The sequence below is a fragment of the Salmo salar genome, chromosome 05 (genome assembly GCF_965601325.2).
Source record: "Salmo salar chromosome 05, fSalSal1, whole genome shotgun sequence".
Classification (NCBI taxonomy): domain Eukaryota; kingdom Metazoa; phylum Chordata; class Actinopteri; order Salmoniformes; family Salmonidae; genus Salmo; species Salmo salar.
The window spans coordinates 83991585-84013973 of record NC_138295.1 but is presented as its reverse complement, the minus strand read 5'-3'; the positions used below and the strand labels follow the sequence as shown (position 1 = coordinate 84013973).

The window sequence follows — 22389 nt, the reverse complement described above, 5'->3', positions numbered from 1 at the left end:
AATGCTGATAGGTTTATTAGAAGAGGGTTGGGCTAAAGGTTAGGGGTTAACTCAGGGGTTAAAGGTTACTACTACTCTGGCAGGGCTGTAACAAACGGTTTGGGTTTGCGGAGAATCCTCATCAGGTTCCTGGACATGTAATAAGGCTTCTGCATAGTTCCATCATTCCTCTCTAGGTCTTCCACTGTATGAGGGAGAAACACTGGAGTCACTCAACTACACCTTACTATACCTTACTATAGTATACCTTACTATATTATACTTTACTATACCTTACTACATTGTACCTTACTACATTATACCTTACTACATTATACCTTACTCTACTGTACCTTACTCTACTGTACCTTACTATATCGCACCTTACTATATTACACCTTACTATACCTTACTATACTATACTATACTATACCTTACTACACTGTACCTTACTACATTATACCTTACTATATTGTACTTTACTATACTGTACCTTACTACATTATACCTTACTCTACTGTACCTTACTCTACTGTACCTTACTCTACCTTACTATACTGTACTATACTGTACCTTACTATACTGTAGCATACTATAATGTACCTTACTATGTATTGTACCTTGCTATATTATACCTTGCTATATTATACCTTGCTATATTATACCTTACTATACTGTACCTTGCTATATTATACCTTACTATATCACACCTTATTATACCTTACTATACTGTACCTTACTATATTACACCTTACTATACTACACCGTACTATACCGTACCATACCGTACTATACTACACCTTACTATACTACACCTTACTATATCTTACAATATTACACCTTACTATACTGTACCTTACTATATTACACCTTACTATATTACACCTTACTATATTACACCTTACTATACTACACTGTACCATACTATACCGTACCATATTATACTGTACCATACTATACCGTGCCATACTATACCGTACCATACTATACCGTACCTTACTATACCGTACCTTACTATACTACACCTTACTATACTACACCTTACTATATCTTACAATATTACACCTTGCTACACTGTACCTTGCTATATCGTACCTTGATACGCTGTACCTTACTATACCTTACTATATTACACCTTACCACACTGTACCTTACTATATTGTACCTTACTATATTACGCCTCACTATATTACGCCTCACTATATTACGCCTCACTATATTACACCTCACTATACCTATATTATACCTTACTACACTGTATCTTACTATACTACATTTTACTATATCACATCTTACTATACCTTACTATATTACGCCTCACTATATTACACCTCACTATATTACGCCTCACTATATTATGCCTCACTATATTACACCTCACTATACCTATATTATACCTTACTACACTGTATCTTACTATACTACATTTTACTATATCACATCTTACTATACCTTACTATATTACGCCTCACTATATTACGCCTCACTATATTACGCCTCACTATATTACACCTCACTATACCTATATTATACCTTACTACACTGTATCTTACTATACTACATTTTACTATATCACATCTTACTATACCTCACTATATTACGCCTCACTATATTACGCCTCACTATAATACGCCTCACTATATTACGCCTCACTATATTACGTCTCACTATAATACGCCTCACTATAATACGCCTCAATATATTACGCCTCACTATAATACGCCTCACTATAATACGCCTCACTATTATATTACGCCTCACTATATTACGCCTCACTATAATACGCCTCACTATATTACGCCTATTACGCCTCACTATATTACGCCTCACTATATTACGCCTCACTATAATACGCCTCACTATAATACGCCTCACTATAATACGCCTCACTATATTACGCCTCACTATATTACGCCTCACTATAATACGCCTCACTATAATACGCCTCACTATAATACGCCTCACTATATTACGCCTCACTATATTACGCCTCACTATAATACGCCTCACTATATTACGCCTCGCTATATTACGCCTCGCTATATTACGCCTCGCTATAATACGCCTCGCTATAATACGCCTCGCTATATTACGCCTCGCTATATTACGCCTCGCTATATTACGCCTCGCTATAATACGCCTCACTATAATACGCCTCACTATAATACGCCTCACTATATTACGCCTCACTATATTACGCCTCACTATATTACGCCTCACTATATTACGCCTCACTATAATACGCCTCACTATATTACGCCTCACTATATTACGCCTCACTATAATACGCCTCACTATATTACGCCTCACTATATTACGCCTCACTATATTACGCCTCACTATAATACGCCTCACTATAATACGCCTCACTATAATACGCCTCACTATAATACGCCTCACTATATTACGCCTCACTATAATACGCCTCACTATAATACGCCTCACTATAATACGCCTCACTATATTACGCCTCACTATATTACGCCTCACTATAATACGCCTCACTATAATACGCCTCACTATATTACGCCTCACTATATTACGCCTCACTATATTACGCCTCGCTATAATACGCCTCGCTATATTACGCCTCGCTATAATACGCCTCGCTATAATACGCCTCGCTATATTACGCCTCGCTATATTACGCCTCGCTATATTACGCCTCGCTATAATACGCCTCGCTATATTACGCCTCGCTATATTACGCCTCGCTATATTACGCCTCGCTATATTACGCCTCGCTATAATACGCCTCGCTATAATACGCCTCGCTATATTACGCTCGCTATATTGCGCCTCGCCATACTGCGCCTCGCCATACTGCGCCTCGCCATACTGCGCCTCGCCATACTGCACCTCACTATACTGCACCTTACTATACTATACCTTGCTATACTATACCTTGCTATACTATACCTTACTATATTATACCTTACTATATTATACCCTATTATACCTTATTATATTATACCTTACTATATTATACCTTACTATATTATACCTTACTATATTATACCTTACTATATTATACCTTACTATATTATACCTTATTATACCTTATTATATTATACCTTACTATATTATACCTTACTATATTATACCTTACTATATTATACCTTACTATATTATACCTTACTATATTATACCTTATTATACCTTACTATATTATACCTTACTATATTATACCTTACTATATTATACCTTACTATATTATACCTTACTATATTATACCTTACTATATTATACCTTACTATATTATACCTTACTATATTATACCTTATTATATTATACCTTACTATATTATACCTTACTATATTATACCTTACTATATTATACCTTATTATATTATACCTTACTATATTATACCTTACTATATTATACCTTACTATATTATACCTTACTATATTATACCTTACTATATTATACCTTACTATATTATACCTTACTATATTATACCTTACTATATTATACCTTACTATATTATACCTTACTATATTATACCTTACTATATTATACCTTACTATATTATACCTTACTATATTATACCTTACTATATTATACCTTACTATATTATACCTTACTATATTATACCTTACTATATTATACCTTACTATATTATACCTTACTATATTATACCTTACTCTACTGTACCACAAGACCACCTTACCCTGTTGGAGGTATAGTGGTGTAGGTATTGGAGGGTTAGGTGGTGTTGTGGTGTTGGAGGGTTAGGTGGTGTTGGAGGGTTAGGTGGTGTTGTGGTGTTGGAGGGTTAGGTGGTGTTGTGGTGTTGTGGTGTTGGAGGGTTAGGTGGTGTTGTGGTGTTGGAGGGTTAGGTGGTGTTGTGGTGTTGGAGGGTTAGGTGGTGTTGGAGGGTTAGGTGGTGTTGTGGTGTTGGAGGGTTAGGTGGTGTTGTGGTGTTGGAGGGTTAGGTGGTGTTGGAGGGTTAGGTGGTGTTGTGGTGTTGGAGGGTTAGGTGGTGTTGTGGTGTTGGAGGGTTAGGTGGTGTTGTGGTGTTGGAGGGTTAGGTGGTGTTGGAGGGTTAGGTGGTGTTGGAGGGTTAGGTGGTGTTGTGGTGTTGGAGGGTTAGGTGGTGTTGGAGGGTTAGGTGGTGTTGTGGTGTTGGAGGGTTAGGTGGTGTTGGAGGGTTAGGTGGTGTTGTGGTGTTGGAGGGTTAGGTGGTGTTGTGGTGTTGGAGGGTTAGGTGGTGTTGTGGTGTTGGAGGGTTAGGTGGTGTTGTGGTGTTGGAGGGTTAGGTGGTGTTGTGGTGTTGGAGGGTTAGGTTGTGTTGTGGTGTTGGAGGGTTAGGTGGTGTTGTGGTGTTGTAGGGTTAGGTGGTGTTGTGGTGTTGGAGGGTTAGGTGGTGTTGTGGTGTTGGAGGGTTAGGTGGTGTTGTGGTGTTGGAGGGTTAGGTTGTGTTGTGGTGTTGGAGGGTTAGGTGGTGTTGTGGTGTTGTAGGGTTAGGTGGTGTTGGATGGTTAGGTGGTGTTGTTGGACGGTTAGGTGGTGTTGGAGGGTTAGGTGGTGTTGTGGTGTTGGAGGGTTAGGTGGTGTTGGAGGGTTAGGTGGTGTTGGAGGGTTAGGTGGTGTTGTGGTGTTGGAGGGTTAGGTGGTGTTGGAGGGTTAGGTGGTGTTGTGGTGTTGGAGGGTTAGGTGGTGTTGTGGTGTTGGAGGGTTAGGTGGTGTTGGTACTCACAGAAGCAGATAAACAGGGTGTCAATACACATGCTGTAGACACTGAAGAAGCCCTGAGCGATGAGGTAGGCTCCCGCCATCACTGTCTGCAGAGCAACATTACGACAACATAGCTGTATGACTTCTAACAGTACCAATCAATACAATGTTGACGATACATACAGTCAATGTAACTTTAAAAATAGACTGCAGTTAACAACATAGTCTACTGCATTAATAGTCTCATATCCGCCTCCTGAGTGACACAGTGGTCTAAGGCACTGCATCACAGTGCTAGCTGTGCCACTACAGATTCTGGGTTTGAGTCCTGGATCTGTTGCCGCTGGCCGTGACTGGGAGACCCATGGGGCGGTGCACAACTGGCCCAGTGTCATACGGACTAGGGGAGGGTTTGGCAGGGAGGGATGTCCTTGTTCCATCGTGCACTAGTGACTCGTGTGGCGTGCCGGGCGCAATGCACGCTGACACGGTTGCCAGGTGTACTGTGTTTCCTCTGACACATTGGTGCGGCTGGCTTCTGGGTTAAGTGGGCGTTGTGTCAAGAAGCAGTGTGGTTGGTTGGGTCGTGTTTCGAAGGACGCAGGGCTCTTGACCTTCGCCTCTCCTGAGTCCGTACGGGAGTTGCAGCGATGAGACAAGACTAACTACCAAATGGATACCACGAAAAATAAATCATCATCTCATATCAAAGGAGGTTTGACAAAGTTCAACAGTGAAAGAAAGAAAATGAAAATCAGCCATTTTCAGGATCTAATTTCTAAATCCATTTCAAACCTGCATACAACGTCTAATGCAGGGTTTCCCAAACTTGGTCCTCGGGACCCCAAGGAGTTCACGTTTTGGTTTTTGACCTAGCATTACACCGCTGATTCAAATGAGCAACTAATCATCAAGCTTTTATCATTTGAGTCAGCTGTGTAGTGTTCGGGTAAAAACCAAAACTTGCACCCTAGGGGTCCCGAGGACCGAGTTTGGGAAACGCTGGTCTAATGTGTTCATCGAAGATAGAATGTCAATAAAGGACTGGGAGTGTTGAGTGTTTGGTAACAACACTGTTGCATGGACGTACCAGGATGGGAACCCAGTAATAGTTGAGCATCTCGGCCTGGAACGTGTCGCCAGGCAGGCGGATTTGTCCAGAGAAGAAGAAGAAAGCCAACACACCTGATAAAACAGACAGGTCAGGATCATTATATCAGTCATACTTCCTTATGGAAGGAAAACAAGATGCTGATAATAAACAACTACTGAAGATAAAATGGCCAACACCATAGTTACAGTACTATGCCTTACACTATTTAATGTGTATGAAGATTCTTATAATATCAGAAGTCCAGTAGTTCATACACAATATATTTAACACAGTACTCATTTAGGATGAAATCCAGTCTGTTTGTGTTTATTATTTAACTAGGCAAGTCAGTTAAGAACAAATTCTTATTTACAATGACGGCCTACTCCGGCCAAACCCAGACAACACTGGGCCAATTACAAGGTGCCCTATGGGACTCCCAATCACAGCCAGATGTGACAGAGCCTGGATTTGAACGAGGTACTATAGTGACACCTCTTGCACTGAGATGCAGTGCCTTAGACCGCTGCACCACTCAGGAGTGATAGTAACAAATTTGGCATGACAAGGACTGGCAAGTAGAGGAATGTTGGCAGAAACAGACTGGATTTCAGGCTGCTATTCATACTTAAAGTTCAAACAAATGTGAGTTAATGTAAACTTCTCTTACCAACTAATGCCACCACTAGTAGTTTGCCAAAGAATATGAGCATGTCTGTCACTCTGTCCAGTAGCACCACCCTGTGGACAACAAGAGGATGACACATTAAATAATCTTGACAACCTGGAAGCATCTTACATAGAAACCAATATCAATGTCTTTGACTATATTGGAACAAAATAAAAAATAAAAATAAAAGAGAGAGCAGAAGATCGACCAACCAAATAAACCCAGTCTTACCTTCCGATGTTCCTCATCAACAGACTGTATGCATTTTTGGCTGACACACAGAAGCTCTCCCCGTAGATGGCGATCTATCAGCCATTCAGAATGATGCATTACTGACGAGTATGAACTGCATGTTCCTACACCAAGAATAAATGACCAACTGAGCTAGAAGAGGTGCCTGGATGCTAATGGCTGCTAAAAGGAATGCCAGACAGTGACAGACAGTCATGTGACTGACCATGATATAAGCGTTCCTGTTGAGGATCTTCAGGAAGTATTCCAGACACCAGAAGCAGCATCTGAGACAGTTTAACAGGAACCGACCACAGGCACTCTGAGAACCTGGAGACACATCACAACATGGGATTCCCTTTAGTCAATGACTGGGGAATCATACAGTCACATCAACAGGATGTTCCCTTTAGTCAATGACTGGGGAATCATACAGTCACATCAACAGGATGTTCCCTTTAGTCAATGACTGGGGAATCATACAGTCACATCAACAGGATGTTCCCTTTAGTCAATGACTGTTCTGCCTGCGGCTATGGAACCCTGACCTGTTCACCGGACGTGCTTGTTGCACCCTCGACAACTACTATGATTATTATTATTTGACCCTGCTGGTCATTTATGAACATTTTAACATCTTGACCATGTTCTGTTATAATATCCACCCGGCACAGCCAGAAGAGGACTGGCCACCCCTCATAGCCTGGTTCCTCTCTAGGTTTCTTCCTAGGTTTTTGGCCTTTCTAGGGAGTTTTTCCTAGGGAGTTTTTCCTAGCCACCGTGCTTCTTTCACATGCATTGCTTGCTGTTTGGGGTTTTAGGCTGGGTTTCTGTACAGCACTTTGAGATATCAGCTGATGTACGAAGGGCTATATAAATACATTTGATTTTAAATTTGATTTGATAAAACCACATCTATTTGTGCATACTAGTGGATGACAATGAAGCTGTGTGTGTGTGTGTGTGTGTGTGTGTGTGTGTGTGTGTGTGTGTGTGTGTGTGTGTGTGTGTGTGTGTGTGTGTGTGTGTGTGTGTGTGTGTGTGTGTGTGTGTGTGTGTGTGTGTGTGGCCTTACCCCTGGTCTTACGGTTCAGGTACTCCAGCACCAACCTGACTAGCTGGAAGCAGGTGAGGAGGACGGCTCCAAATGCCAGAGAGCCCACATGGTACCTTCCAGGAATGGAAGAAATAAACACATTTCATAATCAACTCCACATCAACACACAAGCAGAACCCAACGTCTGCTACTGAAATACACCACATTAGACGCAGTCTAAAAAGATATGACATGAAATATCTCTTCACACTGACCCATCATTATGCTTAGCTTATCTACTACAACTAGTGCCCTCATATTCAAGAGAGGTAAGCTTTGTGGTATTTTGGTATTTTATTAGGATCCCCATTAGCTGTTGCAAAAGCAGCAGCTACTCTTCCTGGGGTCCACACAAAACATGAAATATAAAACAGAATGACATAATACAGAACAGCAATAGACAAGAACAGCTCAAAGGCAGAACTACATACATTTTTTTAAAAGGCACATGTAGCCTATATATCAATACAGACACACAAACTATCTAGGTGAAATAGTGGAGAGGCGTTGTGCCGTGAGGTGTTGCTTTATCTGTTCTTTGAAACCAGGTTTACTGTTTATTTGAGCAATATGAGATGGAAGGAAGTTCCATTTAATAATGGCTCTATATAATACTGTATGCTTTCTTGAATTTGTTCTGGATTTGGGGACTGTGAAAAGACCCCTGGTAGCATGTCCGATGGGATAAGTGTGTGTGTCAGAGCTGTGTGGATTAAGGCACATTCCTATGTCCCCACCCACAGAAACCCTTAGTCCCTCATGTCTTACTGTAGAGTGCGTATGAAGCACTGGGACAGGGCGAAGGGTGAGATTTCTGCAGGCTTGCTGAAGGCCCAGTAGTATGAAGCGAAGGTCCCAGCCAGGGTACATTGGCCCAGGGCGATGACAAAGTTCACACACCACAGGAAGGCAAAGACGTTGAAGACCTGCAGGTAAACCAGGTTCTGCTGGAACAGGCCTGTGTCATCGTACCTGAAGAAGATGCAGCGCACCGACGGGCAGTATGGGTAGGCCGAGGAGTTGAAGGTCTGGGTAGGGAGAGGAGAGGACAGGAGAGGAGGAAAGAAATATGAGACAAGTGGGAGGCAGTGTTTCCCCTAGTTTACGTAATTTCAAGGTGGGTTGCAAACATGGGGTTCTGACAGAATAATTTGTCAATTGAAACCAATAGCAGCCAAGCCATCTACCTGTGGCTTGCAGGTCTCAGAGCCGTTGATGCGACTACACTGATCTACAGAGGGGTCGCTAAGAGACACCACTCTGTAGAGAGGGGCCCCTGATGTGACCAAGTATCTGTGGGGAGCCTCGAGTCAAGGACCCAACCAAACTAAAGGCAAAAACCAGGGGTTGGAAACAAAATGATTTTCAATCGTTTCGTTCTGAACAGAACCATAATTGTTTTTGTTTCCGTTCCGCTGTTCCGACCAGGAAACAAAAGTTCTGAATCGGTTTGAACCAAAGAAAAGTAATTGTTTATATCGTTCATTTCTGTTCCTTTTTAAACCTCTGAAATGTTTGTTTTTTTACATTTAGCTCGACTTTACATGACTTCACCAATCAGTGTGGATAGAGCAGCTTGCTATGGAGCAGACAAGCTATTTACATGACTTCACCAATCAGTGTGGATAGAGCAGCTTGCTATGGAGCAGACAAGCTATTTACATGACTTCACCAATCAGTGTGGATAGAGCAGCTTGCTATGGAGCAGACAACCTGTTTACATGACTTCACCAATCAGTGTGGATAGAGCAGCTTGCTATGGAGCGGACAACCTATTTACATGACTTCACAAATCATTGTAGATTGAGCAGCTTTGTATGAAGCGGACAAGCTATTAACATGACTTCACCAATCAGTGTGGATAGAGCAGCTTGCTATGGAGCGGACAAGCTATTTACATGACTTCACCAATCAGTGTGGATAGAGCAGCTTTCTATGGAGCGGACAAGCTATTTACATGACTTCACCAATCAGTGTGGATAGAGCAGCTTGCTATGGAGCGGACAAGCTATTTACATGACTTCACCAATCAGTGTGGATAGAGCAGCTTGCTATGGAGCGGGCAACCTATTTACATGCATTGGACAGACAAGTGTAGGGCGCGAGATGCGACTGAAATTTTGCGGGTGGGAGGAGAGTGAGAGAGGGTGGAGGAGGAGTCTTGGCTTGAGGCTTGGCTTGAAGCACTGGGCATCTTGCTGTTATGACATGCATTATCTGAATTAGGCCCACAGAATTGTACCTACGGAGGAACGGCTTCTATGAAGGAACTTTGAATGTCTTTGAACTTGAGAAGTTGGCTTAACGATGGACCACAAGCTTGGGTGTGCAGAGCAGCACCAGAATTAAAATGAATCCAATGTGAAATGTGTTAACAATAGTATCTGAAAAGGTTAATCCATTCCTCTGCGCTAAAAAGTCTCTCTCCCCAACTTCTGAATCACGCTTGTAACGTCAGAAGGCTACAATAGACTATACTTCGAAGGGGAGGGGCTACAGTAGACTATATTTTGAAGGCGGATGGGCTACAGTAGACTATACTTCGAAGGGGAGGGGCTACAGTAGACTATACTTCGAAGGGGGAGGGGCTACCGTAGACTATACTTCGAAGGGGAGGGGCTACAGTAGACTATACTTCGAAGGGGAGGGGCTACAGTAGACTATACTTCGAAGGGGAGGGGCTACAGTAGACTATACTTCGAAGGGGAGGGGGGAGGAGGAGGTAGCCTACACACTCACACACACACTGGTAAAGATTTTCAGTTGGCAGGCAGACACTGGAATACGTTTCTGAGTGACAGACACGCTTTGCATAGGCGCTTTGTTGCGTTTTTTTGTGGGACTGTAAAAAAATGCCTGGAACCTAAAAGAACGTTATTAACCGGTTCCCATGCTTTTAAAATAACGGTTCTGTTCCAGAACAGTATAGGTCTCTTTCGTTCCAGATTCTCTTTCTGTTCCTCTAAAAATGTTGTTCTTTTCTCATTTTCTGTTCTGTTCCAAACCCTGGCTAAAACACACATGACAAAATAAGCAGTAAAAATAACCGTTTAGCTTATGCATTAGAAAGCATTGAAAATGGAAACCCCATGTATGATGGGCCAAAGGATACAGGGAGGTCATTCCCCAGTAGGCCACACACACCACCAGCAGAACAAAGGTAAACAGAGGGTAGAGCAGGGTTGACATCAGGTAACCCACCACCCTGCAGACAGAACACACACATTACACCTCATTTCATAGAGGATAAAACACTAAGAAATACAATAAATCGAATCTGAGGCAATGTCCGACCTGCTGGACTCCTCCATGAGAGAAACAGCGACAGAGAGTCTCCTCCTGAGACAACTAAGCACCAGAATCAAAATGGACTCCCACACGCACAGGATGATCACTGATGAAAGAAAGAAAGTGTTTTTTTATTGAGCTGGCCAGGTTCTCCTTGTAAAAGAGGTCTTCTGACCTCAATGGGACATCCTGGATAAAAAAGGTTAAATTAAATAAGTAGAAACATATGCCGATCTTTGACTAACGAGCACCAAAACAATATAGGCCCAATATACAACCCATAGACGTTACATAATGACCAAACTCACAGGAAGCAAGCCAGGTCTCTTTGACTACCGAGCACCAAAACAATATAGGACACAGGAGGCTGGTGGCACCTTCATTGGGGAGGATGGGATTGTGGTAATGGATGGAGCAGAATAAGTGGAATGTTATATAACACAGGGTTTCCATGTGCTTGATGCCATTCCATTGGCTCTGTTCCAGATACTATTATGAGCTGTCCTCCCCTCTCAGCCTCCACTGATATAGGCGCAATATACAACCCATAGACAGTACATAATGACCAAACTCACAGAAAGCAAGCCAGGTCTCTTTGACTTGAAGGTAGACTGAGATATTTGTATTGAAGCTTAGATCACCGAACTTCAATTTAGAAGTGCTGAAATGGTAGTATTCTGAGTAGCAGTGCCATATTCCTGGGGAGGAGAATAACCCATTACGCAAATTCAGTCATAATTCTAGATTTAACAGAAAACCAAATAAGGCTAGTATGTGAGTGTAAAATAGTGATCGCTAGATACAAAATATTGGAAAGTCAAAATAGTAAGCAAAGCATTTTGGCCCTTGTCTTTCTTGCAGGCAGGCAGGCAGGCAGGCAGGCAGGCAGACAGACAGACAGACAGACAGACAGACAGACAGACAGACCACTTTATCCCTACATATAATCCACATAATCTAGTCCAGGCCAGGCTGTAGGGCTGTATGAGCCAGACTTACCGTAGCCTCCCACCACCAGAAGTCCCACCATGAGAATCCAGACCAGGACAATGGCCAGGTACCTCAGCAGCAACAGGAACACCACACTGACTAGCAGAGCCAGCATCAGACCACTGCAAACACAGCACGCAGCAAACTGTTGGAGAGCAGCTGAGGCATGGTATGGGCATGCTAAACACTCTGACTGACTGGCTTTAGTGTTGGTTGGTTGACAAGCAACTGTCCAGAGCAACCACCAGACCACTACAAACAAGGAGACATCCAATGTCTATACTGACATACCCCTTCTAATACATGGTCAACACATTGGTCAACACGGTCAACACATACTAAGTGGTAGGATAATGAGACAGCTCAGGCACGGTCAACACATTCTAAGTGGTAGGATAATGTGGATATTGGAACAGAGACAGCTCAGGCATGGTATAGGCATACAGTGTAAAACACCAGTGGACTAGTTGGTGCTGGTAGACTGACAAGATTTAGTGTTGGTTGGTTAACTAGCGTTAGTACCGGTTGGCTGTTGCCGGTTGACACGGCCGGTAGCCTAGCGGTTAAGAGCCGACTAGGGGAAAATCTGCCGCTGTTCCCTTGAGCATGACACTTAACCCTAATTGCTCCTGTAAGTCACTCTGGATAAGTGTCTGCTAAATGATTCAAATGTACAAATGTTGACAAGCATTTGTATTGGTTAGTTGAAAAGCAATTGCCAGGCTAATAGGTTGGCTGTGAACAAGACACTCTGGTGAATCAGTAAGGATATAGACACTATGGTGGATCAGTGAGGATATAGACACTATGGTGGATCAGTGAGGATATAGACACTATGGTGGATCAGTAAGGATATAGACACTATGGTGGATCAGTGAGGATATAGACGCTCTGGTGGATCAGTAAGGATATAGACACTATGGTGGATCAGTAAGGATATAGACACTATGGTGGATCAGTGAGGATATAGACACTATGGTGGATCAGTGAGGATATAGACACTATGGTGGATCAGTGAGGATATAGACACTATGGTGGATCAGTAAGGATATAGACACTATGGTGGATCAGTAAGGATATAGACACTATGGTGGATCAGTGAGGATATAGACACTATGGTGGATCAGTAAGGATATAGACACTATGGTGGAAAGGTGAGGATATAGACACTCTGGTGGATCAGTGAGGATATAGACACTATGGTGGATCAGTAAGGATATAGACACTATGGTGGATCAGTAAGGATATAGACACTATGGTGGATCAGTAAGGATATAGACACTATGGTGGAACAGTAAGGATATAGACAATATGGTGGATCAGTAAGGATACAGACACTCTGGTGGATCAGTGAGGATATAGACACTATGGTGGATCAGTAAGGATATAGACACTATGGTGGATCAGTGAGGATATAGACACTATGGTGGATCAGTAAGGATATAGACACTATGGTGGATCAGTAAGGATATAGACACTATGGTGGATCAGTAAGGATATAGACACTATGGTGGATCAGTAAGGATATAGACACTATGGTGGATCAGTAAGGATATAGACACTATGGTGGATCAGTGAGGATATATACACTATGGTGGAAAGGTGAGGATATAGACACTCTGGTGGATCAGTGAGGATATAGACACTATGGTGGATCAGTAAGGATATAGACACTATGGTGGATCAGTAAGGATATAGACACTATGGTGGATCAGTAAGGATATAGACACTATGGTGGATCAGTAAGGATATAGACAATATGGTGGATCAGTAAGGATACAGACACTCTGGTGGATCAGTGAGGATATAGACACTATGGTGGATCAGTAAGGATATAGACACTATGGTGGATCAGTGAGGATATAGACACTATGGTGGATCAGTAAGGATATAGACACTATGGTGGATCAGTGAGGATATGGACACTATGGTGGATCAGTAAGGATATAGACACTATGGTGGATCAGTGAGGATATAGACACTCTGGTGGATCAGTAAGGATATGGACACTATGGTGGATCAGTAAGGATATAGACACTATGGTGGATCAGTAAGGATATAGACACTATGGTGGATCAGTAAGGATATAGACACTATGGTGGATCAGTGAGGATATAGACGCTCTGGTGGATCAGTAAGGATATAGACACTATGGTGGATCAGTAAGGATATAGACACTATGGTGGATCAGTAAGGATATAGACACTATGGTGGATCAGTAAGGATATAGACACTATGGTGGATCAGTAAGGATATAGACACTATGGTGGATCAGTGAGGATATAGACACTCTGGTGGATCAGTGAGGATATAGACACTATGGTGGATCAGTAAGGATATAGACACTATGGTGGATCAGTAAGGATATAGACACTATGGTGGATCAGTAAGGATATAGACACTATGGTGGATCAGTAAGGATACAGACACTATGGTGGATCAGTAAGGATATAGACAATATGGTGGATCAGTAAGGATACAGACACTCTGGTGGATCAGTGAGGATATAGACACTCTGGTGGATCAGTGAGGATATAGACGCTATGGTGGATCAGTAAGGATATAGACACTATGGTGGATCAGTAAGGATATAGACACTATGGTGGATCAGTGAGGATATAGACACTCTGGTGGATCAGTGAGGATATAGACGCTATGGTGGATCAGTGAGGATATAGACACTATGGTGAATCAGTGAGGATATAGACACTATGGTGGATCAGTGAGGATATAGACACTATGGTGGATCAGTGAGGATATAGACACTATGGTGGATCAGTGAGGATATAGACACTATGGTGGATCAGTAAGGATATAGACGCTATGGTGGATCAGTGAGGATATAGACACTCAGGTGGATCAGTAAGGATATAGACACTATGGTGGATCAGTAAGGATATGGACACTATGGTGGATCAGTAAGGATATAGACACTATGGTGGATCAGTAAGGATATAGACACTCGGGTGGATCAGTAAGGATATAGACACTATGGTGGATCAGTAAGGATATGGACACTATGGTGGATCCGTGAGGATATAGACACTCTGGTGGATCAGTAAGGATATTGACACTATGGTGGATCAGTAAGGATATGGACACTATGGTGGATCAGTGAGGATATAGACACGCGGGTGGATCAGTAAGGATATAGACACTATGGTGGATCAGTAAGGATATGGACACTATGGTGGATCAGTAAGGATATAGACACTATGGTGGATCAGTGAGGATATAGACACTATGGTGGATCAGTAAGGATATGGACACTATGGTGGATCAGTAAGGATATAGACACTGGTGGATCAGTAAGGATATAGACACTATGGTGGATCAGTAAGGATATAGACACTATGGTGGATCAGTAAGGATATGGACACTATGGTGGATCAGTAAGGATATAGACACTATGGTGGATCAGTAAGGATATAGACACTATGGTGGATCAGTAAGGATATAGACACTATGGTGGATCAGTAAGGATATGGACACTATGGTGGATCAGTAAGGATATAGACACTATGGTGGATCAGTGAGGATATAGACACTCTGGTGGATCAGTAAGGATATAGACACTATGGTGGATCAGTAAGGATATAGACACTATGGTGGATCAGTAAGGATATAGACACTATGGTGGATCAGGAAGGATATAGACACTCTGGTGGATCAGTGAGGATATGGACACTATGGTGGATCAGTAAGGATATAGACACTATGGTGGATCAGTGAGGATATAGACACTCTGGTGGATCAGTAAGGATATAGACACTATGGTGGATCAGTAAGGATATGGACACTATGGTGGATCAGTGAGGATATAGACACTCGGGTGGATCAGTAAGGATATAGACACTATGGTGGATCAGTGAGGATATAGACACTATGGTGGATCAGTGAGGATATAGACACTCGGGTGGATCAGTAAGGATATAGACACTATGGTGGATCAGTAAGGATATGGACACTATGGTGGATCAGTAAGGATATAGACACTATGGTGGATCAGTGAGGATATAGACACTATGGTGGATCAGTGAGGATATAGACACTATGGTGGATCAGTAAGGATATAGACACTATGGTGGATCAGTGAGGATATAGACGCTATGGTGGATCAGTAAGGATATAGACACTATGGTGGATCAGTAAGGATATGGACACTATGGTGGATCAGTAAGGATATAGACACTATGGTGGATCAGTAAGGATATAGACACTATGGTGGATCAGTGAGGATATAGACACTATGGTGGACCAGTAAGGATATGGACACTATGGTGGATCAGTAAGGATATAGACACTATGGTGGATCAGTAAGGATATAGACACTATGGTGGATCAGTAAGGATATAGACACTATGGTGGATCAGTAAGGATATAGACACTATGGTGGATCAGTGAGGATATAGACACTATGGTGGATCAGTGAGGATATAGACACTATGGTGGATCAGTAAGGATATAGACACTATGGTGGATCAGTAAGGATATGGACACTATGGTGGATCAGTGAGGATATAGACACTCGGGTGGATCAGTAAGGATATAGACACTATGGTGGATCAGTGAGGATAGACACTATGGTGGATCAGTGAGGATATAGACACTCGGGTGGATCAGTAAGGATATAGACACTATGGTGGATCAGTAAGGATATGGACACTATGGTGGATCAGTAAGGATATAGACACTATGGTGGATCAGTGAGGATATAGACACTATGGTGGATCAGTGAGGATATAGACACTATGGTGGATCAGTGAGGATATAGACACTATGGTGGATCAGTGAGGATATAGACACTATGGTGGATCAGTAAGGATATAGACACTATGGTGGATCAGTAAGGATATGGACACTATGGTGGATCAGTAAGGATATAGACACTATGGTGGATCAGTAAGGATATAGACACTATGGTGGATCAGTAAGGATATAGACACTATGGTGGATCAGTGAGGATATAGACACTATGGTGGACCAGTAAGGATATGGACACTATGGTGGATCAGTAAGGATATAGACACTATGGTGGATCAGTGAGGATATAGACACTATGGTGGATCAGTAAGGATATAGACACTATGGTGGATCAGTAAGGATATAGACACTATGGTGGATCAGTGAGGATATAGACACTATGGTGGACCAGTAAGGATATGGACACTATGGTGGATCAGTAAGGATATAGACACTCTGGTGGATCAGTAAGGATATGGACACTATGGTGGATCAGTAAGGATATAGACACTATGGTGGATCAGTAAGGATATAGACACTATGGTGGATCAGTGAGGATATAGACACTATGGTGGATCAGTGAGGATATAGACACTATGGTGGATCAGTAAGGATATAGACACTATGGTGGATCAGTAAGGATATGGACACTATGGTGGATCAGTAAGGACATGGACACTATGGTGGATCAGTAAGGATATGGACACTATGGTGGATCAGTGAGGATATAGACACTATGGTGGATCAGTGAGGATATGGACACTATGGTGGATCAGTAAGGATATGGACACTATGGTGGATCAGTGAGGATATAGACACTATGGTGGATCAGTGAGGATATGGACACTATGGTGGATCAGTAAGGATATGGACACTATGGTGGATCAGTAAGGATATGGACACTATGGTGGATCAGTAAGGATATGGACACTATGGTGGATCAGTAAGGATATGGACACTATGGTGGATCAGTAAGGATGTTGTGTATTTGTATTTATTATGGATCCACATTAGTTCCTGCCAAGGCAGCAGCTACTCTTCCTGGGTTCCAGCAAAAATTAAGGCAGTAACATACCATTTTTAAACATTCAAATAGATTTTAGAACAGATTTCACAATACATGAATTGTGTACCCTCAGACCACTACTCAACTACAGTACAACACAATCCAGATATACATGTGTGTATAGTGTGTATGTTATGTGTGTTTGTATGTGTGTGGTTGTACCTGTGTGTGTGACTCTTCACTGTCCTTGCTGTTACATAAGGTGTATTTTGATCTGTTTTTTAAAATCAGATTGTACTGCTTGCGTGAGTTCCTTGATGTGGAATAGAGTTCCATGTAACCATGGCTCTATGTAGTACCGTGGCTCTATGTAGTACCAGGGCTCTATATAGTACCAAGGCTCTATGTAGTACCAGGGCTCTATGTAGTACCGTGGCTCTATGTAGTACTATGGCTCTATGTAGTACCAGGGCTCTATATAGTACCAGGGCTCTATGTAGTACCAGGGCTCTATGTAGTACCATGGCTCTATATAGTACTGTGGCTCTATGTAGTACTGTGGCTCTATGTAGTACCGTGGCTCTATGTAGTACCATGGCTCTATATAGTACCATGGCTCTATGTAGTACCGTGGCTCTATGTAGTACCGTGGCTCTATGTAGTACCATGGCTCTATGTAGTACTATGGCTCTATATAGTACCATGGCTCTATGTAGTACCAGGGCTCTATGTAGTACCATGGCTCTATGTAGTACTATGGCTCTATATAGTACCATGGCTCTATATAGTACCAGGGCTCTATGTAGTACCAGGGCTCTATGTAGTACCAGTGTTCTATGTAGACCCAGGGCTCTATGTAGTACCATGGCTCTATGTAGTACCATGGCTCTATGTAGTACCAGGGCTCTATGTAGTACCAGTGTTCTATGTAGTACCAGGGCTCTATGTAGTACTATGGCTCTATGTAGTACTATGGCTCTATATAGTACCATGGCTCTATATAGTACCAGGGCTCTATGTAGTACCAGGGCTCTATGTAGTACCAGTGTTCTATGTAGAACCAGGGCTCTATGTAGTACCATGGCTCTATGTAGTACCATGGCTCTATGTAGTACCAGGGCTCTATGTAGTACCAGTGTTCTATGTAGTACCAGGGCTCTATGTAGTACTATGGCTCTATGTAGTACTATGGCTCTATGTAGTACTGTGCGCCCACTGTGAGATATTTGGAAGCTCAGACTTACAGTAAGATCCAGTACCAGGAGGAGGCAAAGTCCTCAAAGATCCTCACTCCTATGGCCTTTCTGTTGAAGCCTGATATCAGTGAGCTGGAATAATGGAAAGATATAGTAGGTTAGGGGACAGTGATGATCTGTTTAGCTATACATAGGCTCTGTCCAAAATGGCACCCTATTCCCTATGGGCCCTGGTCAAAAGTAGTGTACTACAAAGGGAATAGTGCCATTTGGGACACATCCATATAGTATCCACAGGAGAATGTTAGTTCAATGGATGAATGATAACCCCATGGCGCCTCTGATGCTGTTGACTGTCTCGTTGACGGAGGCCATTCCGGGCAGAGTGAAGTTGGAAGGAGCACTGTTGAGAGCATGTAGACTGGGCAAACACCTCCCCAGAGCTGTAGTGATTCAAACGGCAACATAGGGAAGGGTAGAGAGAGGAAAAGGTTCAGAGTGGATTCACCTCAGTTTCCTGCTGTTTCACTTCATCCTCTGTACCATGATTATGTAGACATTCTTTTTATTTTATTTAACCTTTATTTAACTATTCTTTAATGTAGACATTAACAGTCCTGTCAGTAGATGTGAGGATGGATGCCATGTTAAACTACTTCACCTGATTTACTTGGAACAAGGAAGGACGGACAAAGTTCTGCATCAAGGATCTCTTGGACAGTCTGAAAGAGAGTACAGGACCAAACAGGACTAGAAGGATGGCCAATATACAGAAGCATTGTATAACAGACACACTCATGTAGAAACAACATCTGTTTCTAATCAATGTCTCAAATTAAAATGTTTTCCAATCAACCAAGCCCTTTAACTCAGAATGAAACACAGACCTAGGCTACACTGTAATGTAGCTATGCTTGACAGAATGCTTGGGACTAATGGTCCCACACACCCAGTTCCAGTCTCTATAAGCACATTGATAACAGTGTAAAATGCCCTGTACCCAGGTGGTGGTAGTCAGGTTGAGGCTGTGGTCACAGTACTGCTGATGGAAGAAGTCTTTGGGATTGGCGTCGGGGTCGTAGGCAGCAGCAGACAGCATCCAGAAGTGAGACGGACACTTAGGGACACACACCTGCAGAGGAAGGGGCAGAGAGATGGGAGGCACCAGACATTAGTGTACGGCAAACCTTGATTTCCCGCAGTCTCACATTTGACTTATCACAAGTAAGGAAAGTGTGAGTGAAACCACAAAGAGAGAAAGGGAGTCAAATCTCAACTGAAACCCTAGTCCCCAAATGACGTGGCCCCAAACTGTTGACTATTACATTAGATAGTATGTTGTACCCTATGCATTATGTCCTATCTGTTATGTCATATGTCATTCGTGACTCTGGTCAAATGGACGGGGACAGGTAGGATGTGATTGTACAGATACAGTTGGTCTGACCTGTGTGGTGGGACACTGTACGCCTGCGAGCGCTGCTGCCATCACCTTGGTGGTCGTGGCACACTTCAGTATGTCCACATAGATCATCCTGGGCTGGTCTCTGACAAGACAGAGTTAAAAACAAAGACTGAGTTGTCTCACATGATCTCTTTCAGACACTCAATGAGTTAGCATACTAGGTAGACATACAGCAACATAGGACCTATAGCTAGGTAGACAACATTGGACCTATAGCTAGGTAGACATACAGCAACATAGGACCTATAGCTAGGTAGACAACATAGGACCTATAGCTAGGTAGACATAACATAGGACCTATAGCTAGGTAGACATAACATAGGACCTATAGCTAGGCTACTCACCTATTCATCCCCACTCCACAGAACATTCCGGTGGAGTTCCTGGGGAAGAGAACATGGCGAGGGTCTCCAAACAACCAGGCTGATGGAGGGAGAGAGAAAGGACCAGAGGAAATCATATCACACACTTCCATGACAGGGGTTTAATTTTGAGTTCCTGTGAACTTTCACAGTGGTTCGGTCGATGTAGCTAGGCCTACTGTGATGTACACTAAAAAGATGGCCGAACAGTATACAGGGGAATCGTCTCTCTCATTGTCATGTTGACATTGACAATCAGATAGTGACTTTTTAGATGAGCAAGATATAAAACAGATATCATATGATGACAGTATTGTCATCTTCAAACGATGATGAAGACGTCCCTACCCAGAACTCCCATGACCATGTAACCAGCTATGACAGCCAAGAACAGTATGCAGCAGATCAGATCTGTGCAGCTCCTGAAACGACACAAAGAAATTAAATCAGCTGATTCATATGCTTGAACAAGGTGGACTTCATCCACATGACAGCTAGCTAGCATGTCCGCATTCAAAAGAGTTGTACACAAATCTAAGATGTAATGTGAGTGTGATTTTGTATGTGTGCTTCTGCATATGCTGTGATTTTAGCTGAGCTTTTTATCTATGCTAATAAAAAATAAAAACGGTATGTATATGTCCCAAATTTCAACCTATACAGACCCTCGACAAAGTTACTGCCCTAGCGTAGGGAATAGGTTGCTATTTGGGATGCAGTCAGTAAATAGGCCAAATGGAAATCGAGATTGAATGAAAGCAAACAACCAATGATGAGCCTGCACAAACCTTTTTCGTACTGGTCCACTAAAGAATGGATCATAGGGAGCGGCATAGCCTAAAATAAAAGAGGACAAATTAAGCACACAGGGTTCTTTCAGACAGAAAATTGTTCAAAGGACTTTTGCAGCAACTTTTCACTGTTGATGTAGGTCTACTGTAACTGCAAAAACGAGAAGACCAACAACATCGGCTTTGATTTGACAAAAGTATTTCACATATTGACAGGGGTGTAAAGTACTTATGTAAAAAACAAGAACATGGTGCAATATGGTTTGCTTAACACAAGGAATTTTAAAAGTATGGTATTTTACTCAAGTATGACAGTTGAGTACTTTTTCCAACACTGAATATTGATTAGTGAATGACTATACTGAAATTGTTGAGATGGTTGGAATAACTTACCGTTCACTGCCGCCCTTTTACTGGTTCCTTTAATTTTCATGACCTGGCGCCGAAGAAACGGACCGTTTGACTGGAAATGGTCGCGCACGGGTTTACGTTCAAGGCCCAGTTTAGCTTTGTTCAATCCGAACATCTGGACGTCTTTCCCGGTTGATAAACGGTGACGTCATATAGGTACCTGTACAACCGTAGCCAACAGCGCGACCCTGTCATTATGACATACATTTTGGAATGTTGCTGTATGATCGGTAGGCAAACAGTTGAACTCGTGGCCCCATTCAAACATGTAGCCTCCTCCTGCTATGCTGATTTAATTCAATTAATCAATCAATGAGCAGGCTGAAGAAAAAAAAATCGAATAAATGTAATATGGGAGAATAGTAGGATATTCTTTACAGTCATGGAATTT

At 42.4% G+C, this 22389-nt stretch overlaps 1 protein-coding gene across 1 annotated transcript; it reads right to left on the bottom strand.

The window, feature by feature from the left end:
• Nucleotides 1-45: 45 nt before the first annotated feature.
• Nucleotides 46-22020, bottom strand: LOC106573444 (choline transporter-like protein 4). The gene is made up of 22 exons (XM_045719141.2): nt 21981-22020; nt 21585-21633; nt 21145-21218; nt 20779-20857; nt 20417-20516; nt 19970-20101; nt 19631-19691; nt 19298-19412; nt 19018-19101; nt 12034-12146; nt 11610-11732; nt 11041-11140; nt 10859-10951; nt 8934-9039; nt 8515-8774; nt 7726-7820; nt 6877-6980; nt 6651-6724; nt 6420-6490; nt 5747-5841; nt 4679-4763; nt 46-184 (listed from the first exon to the last, which is right to left on the bottom strand). Exons 1-22 carry the CDS (start codon nt 22018-22020, stop codon nt 72-74), a joined length of 2166 nt encoding a protein of 721 aa, XP_045575097.2. The 3' UTR covers nt 46-71.
• Between the last annotated feature and the right edge of the window lie 369 nt (nt 22021-22389).

What these genes read in the sequence shown, in the direction of transcription:
- LOC106573444 (XM_045719141.2), bottom strand. Translation starts at nt 22,020, where the DNA reads ATGAAAATTAAAGGAACCAGTAAAAGGGCGGCAGTGAACG. An exon ending in CTCATGGAGGAGTCCAGCAG is followed by an intron (nt 10,952 to 11,040) that starts GTCGGACATTGC and finishes TTCTGTCTGCAG; the next exon opens with GGTGGTGGGTTACCTGATGT. An exon ending in TGCTTCATACGCACTCTACA is followed by an intron (nt 7,821 to 8,514) that starts GTAAGACATGAG and finishes CATTCCTGGAAG; the next exon opens with GTACCATGTGGGCTCTCTGG.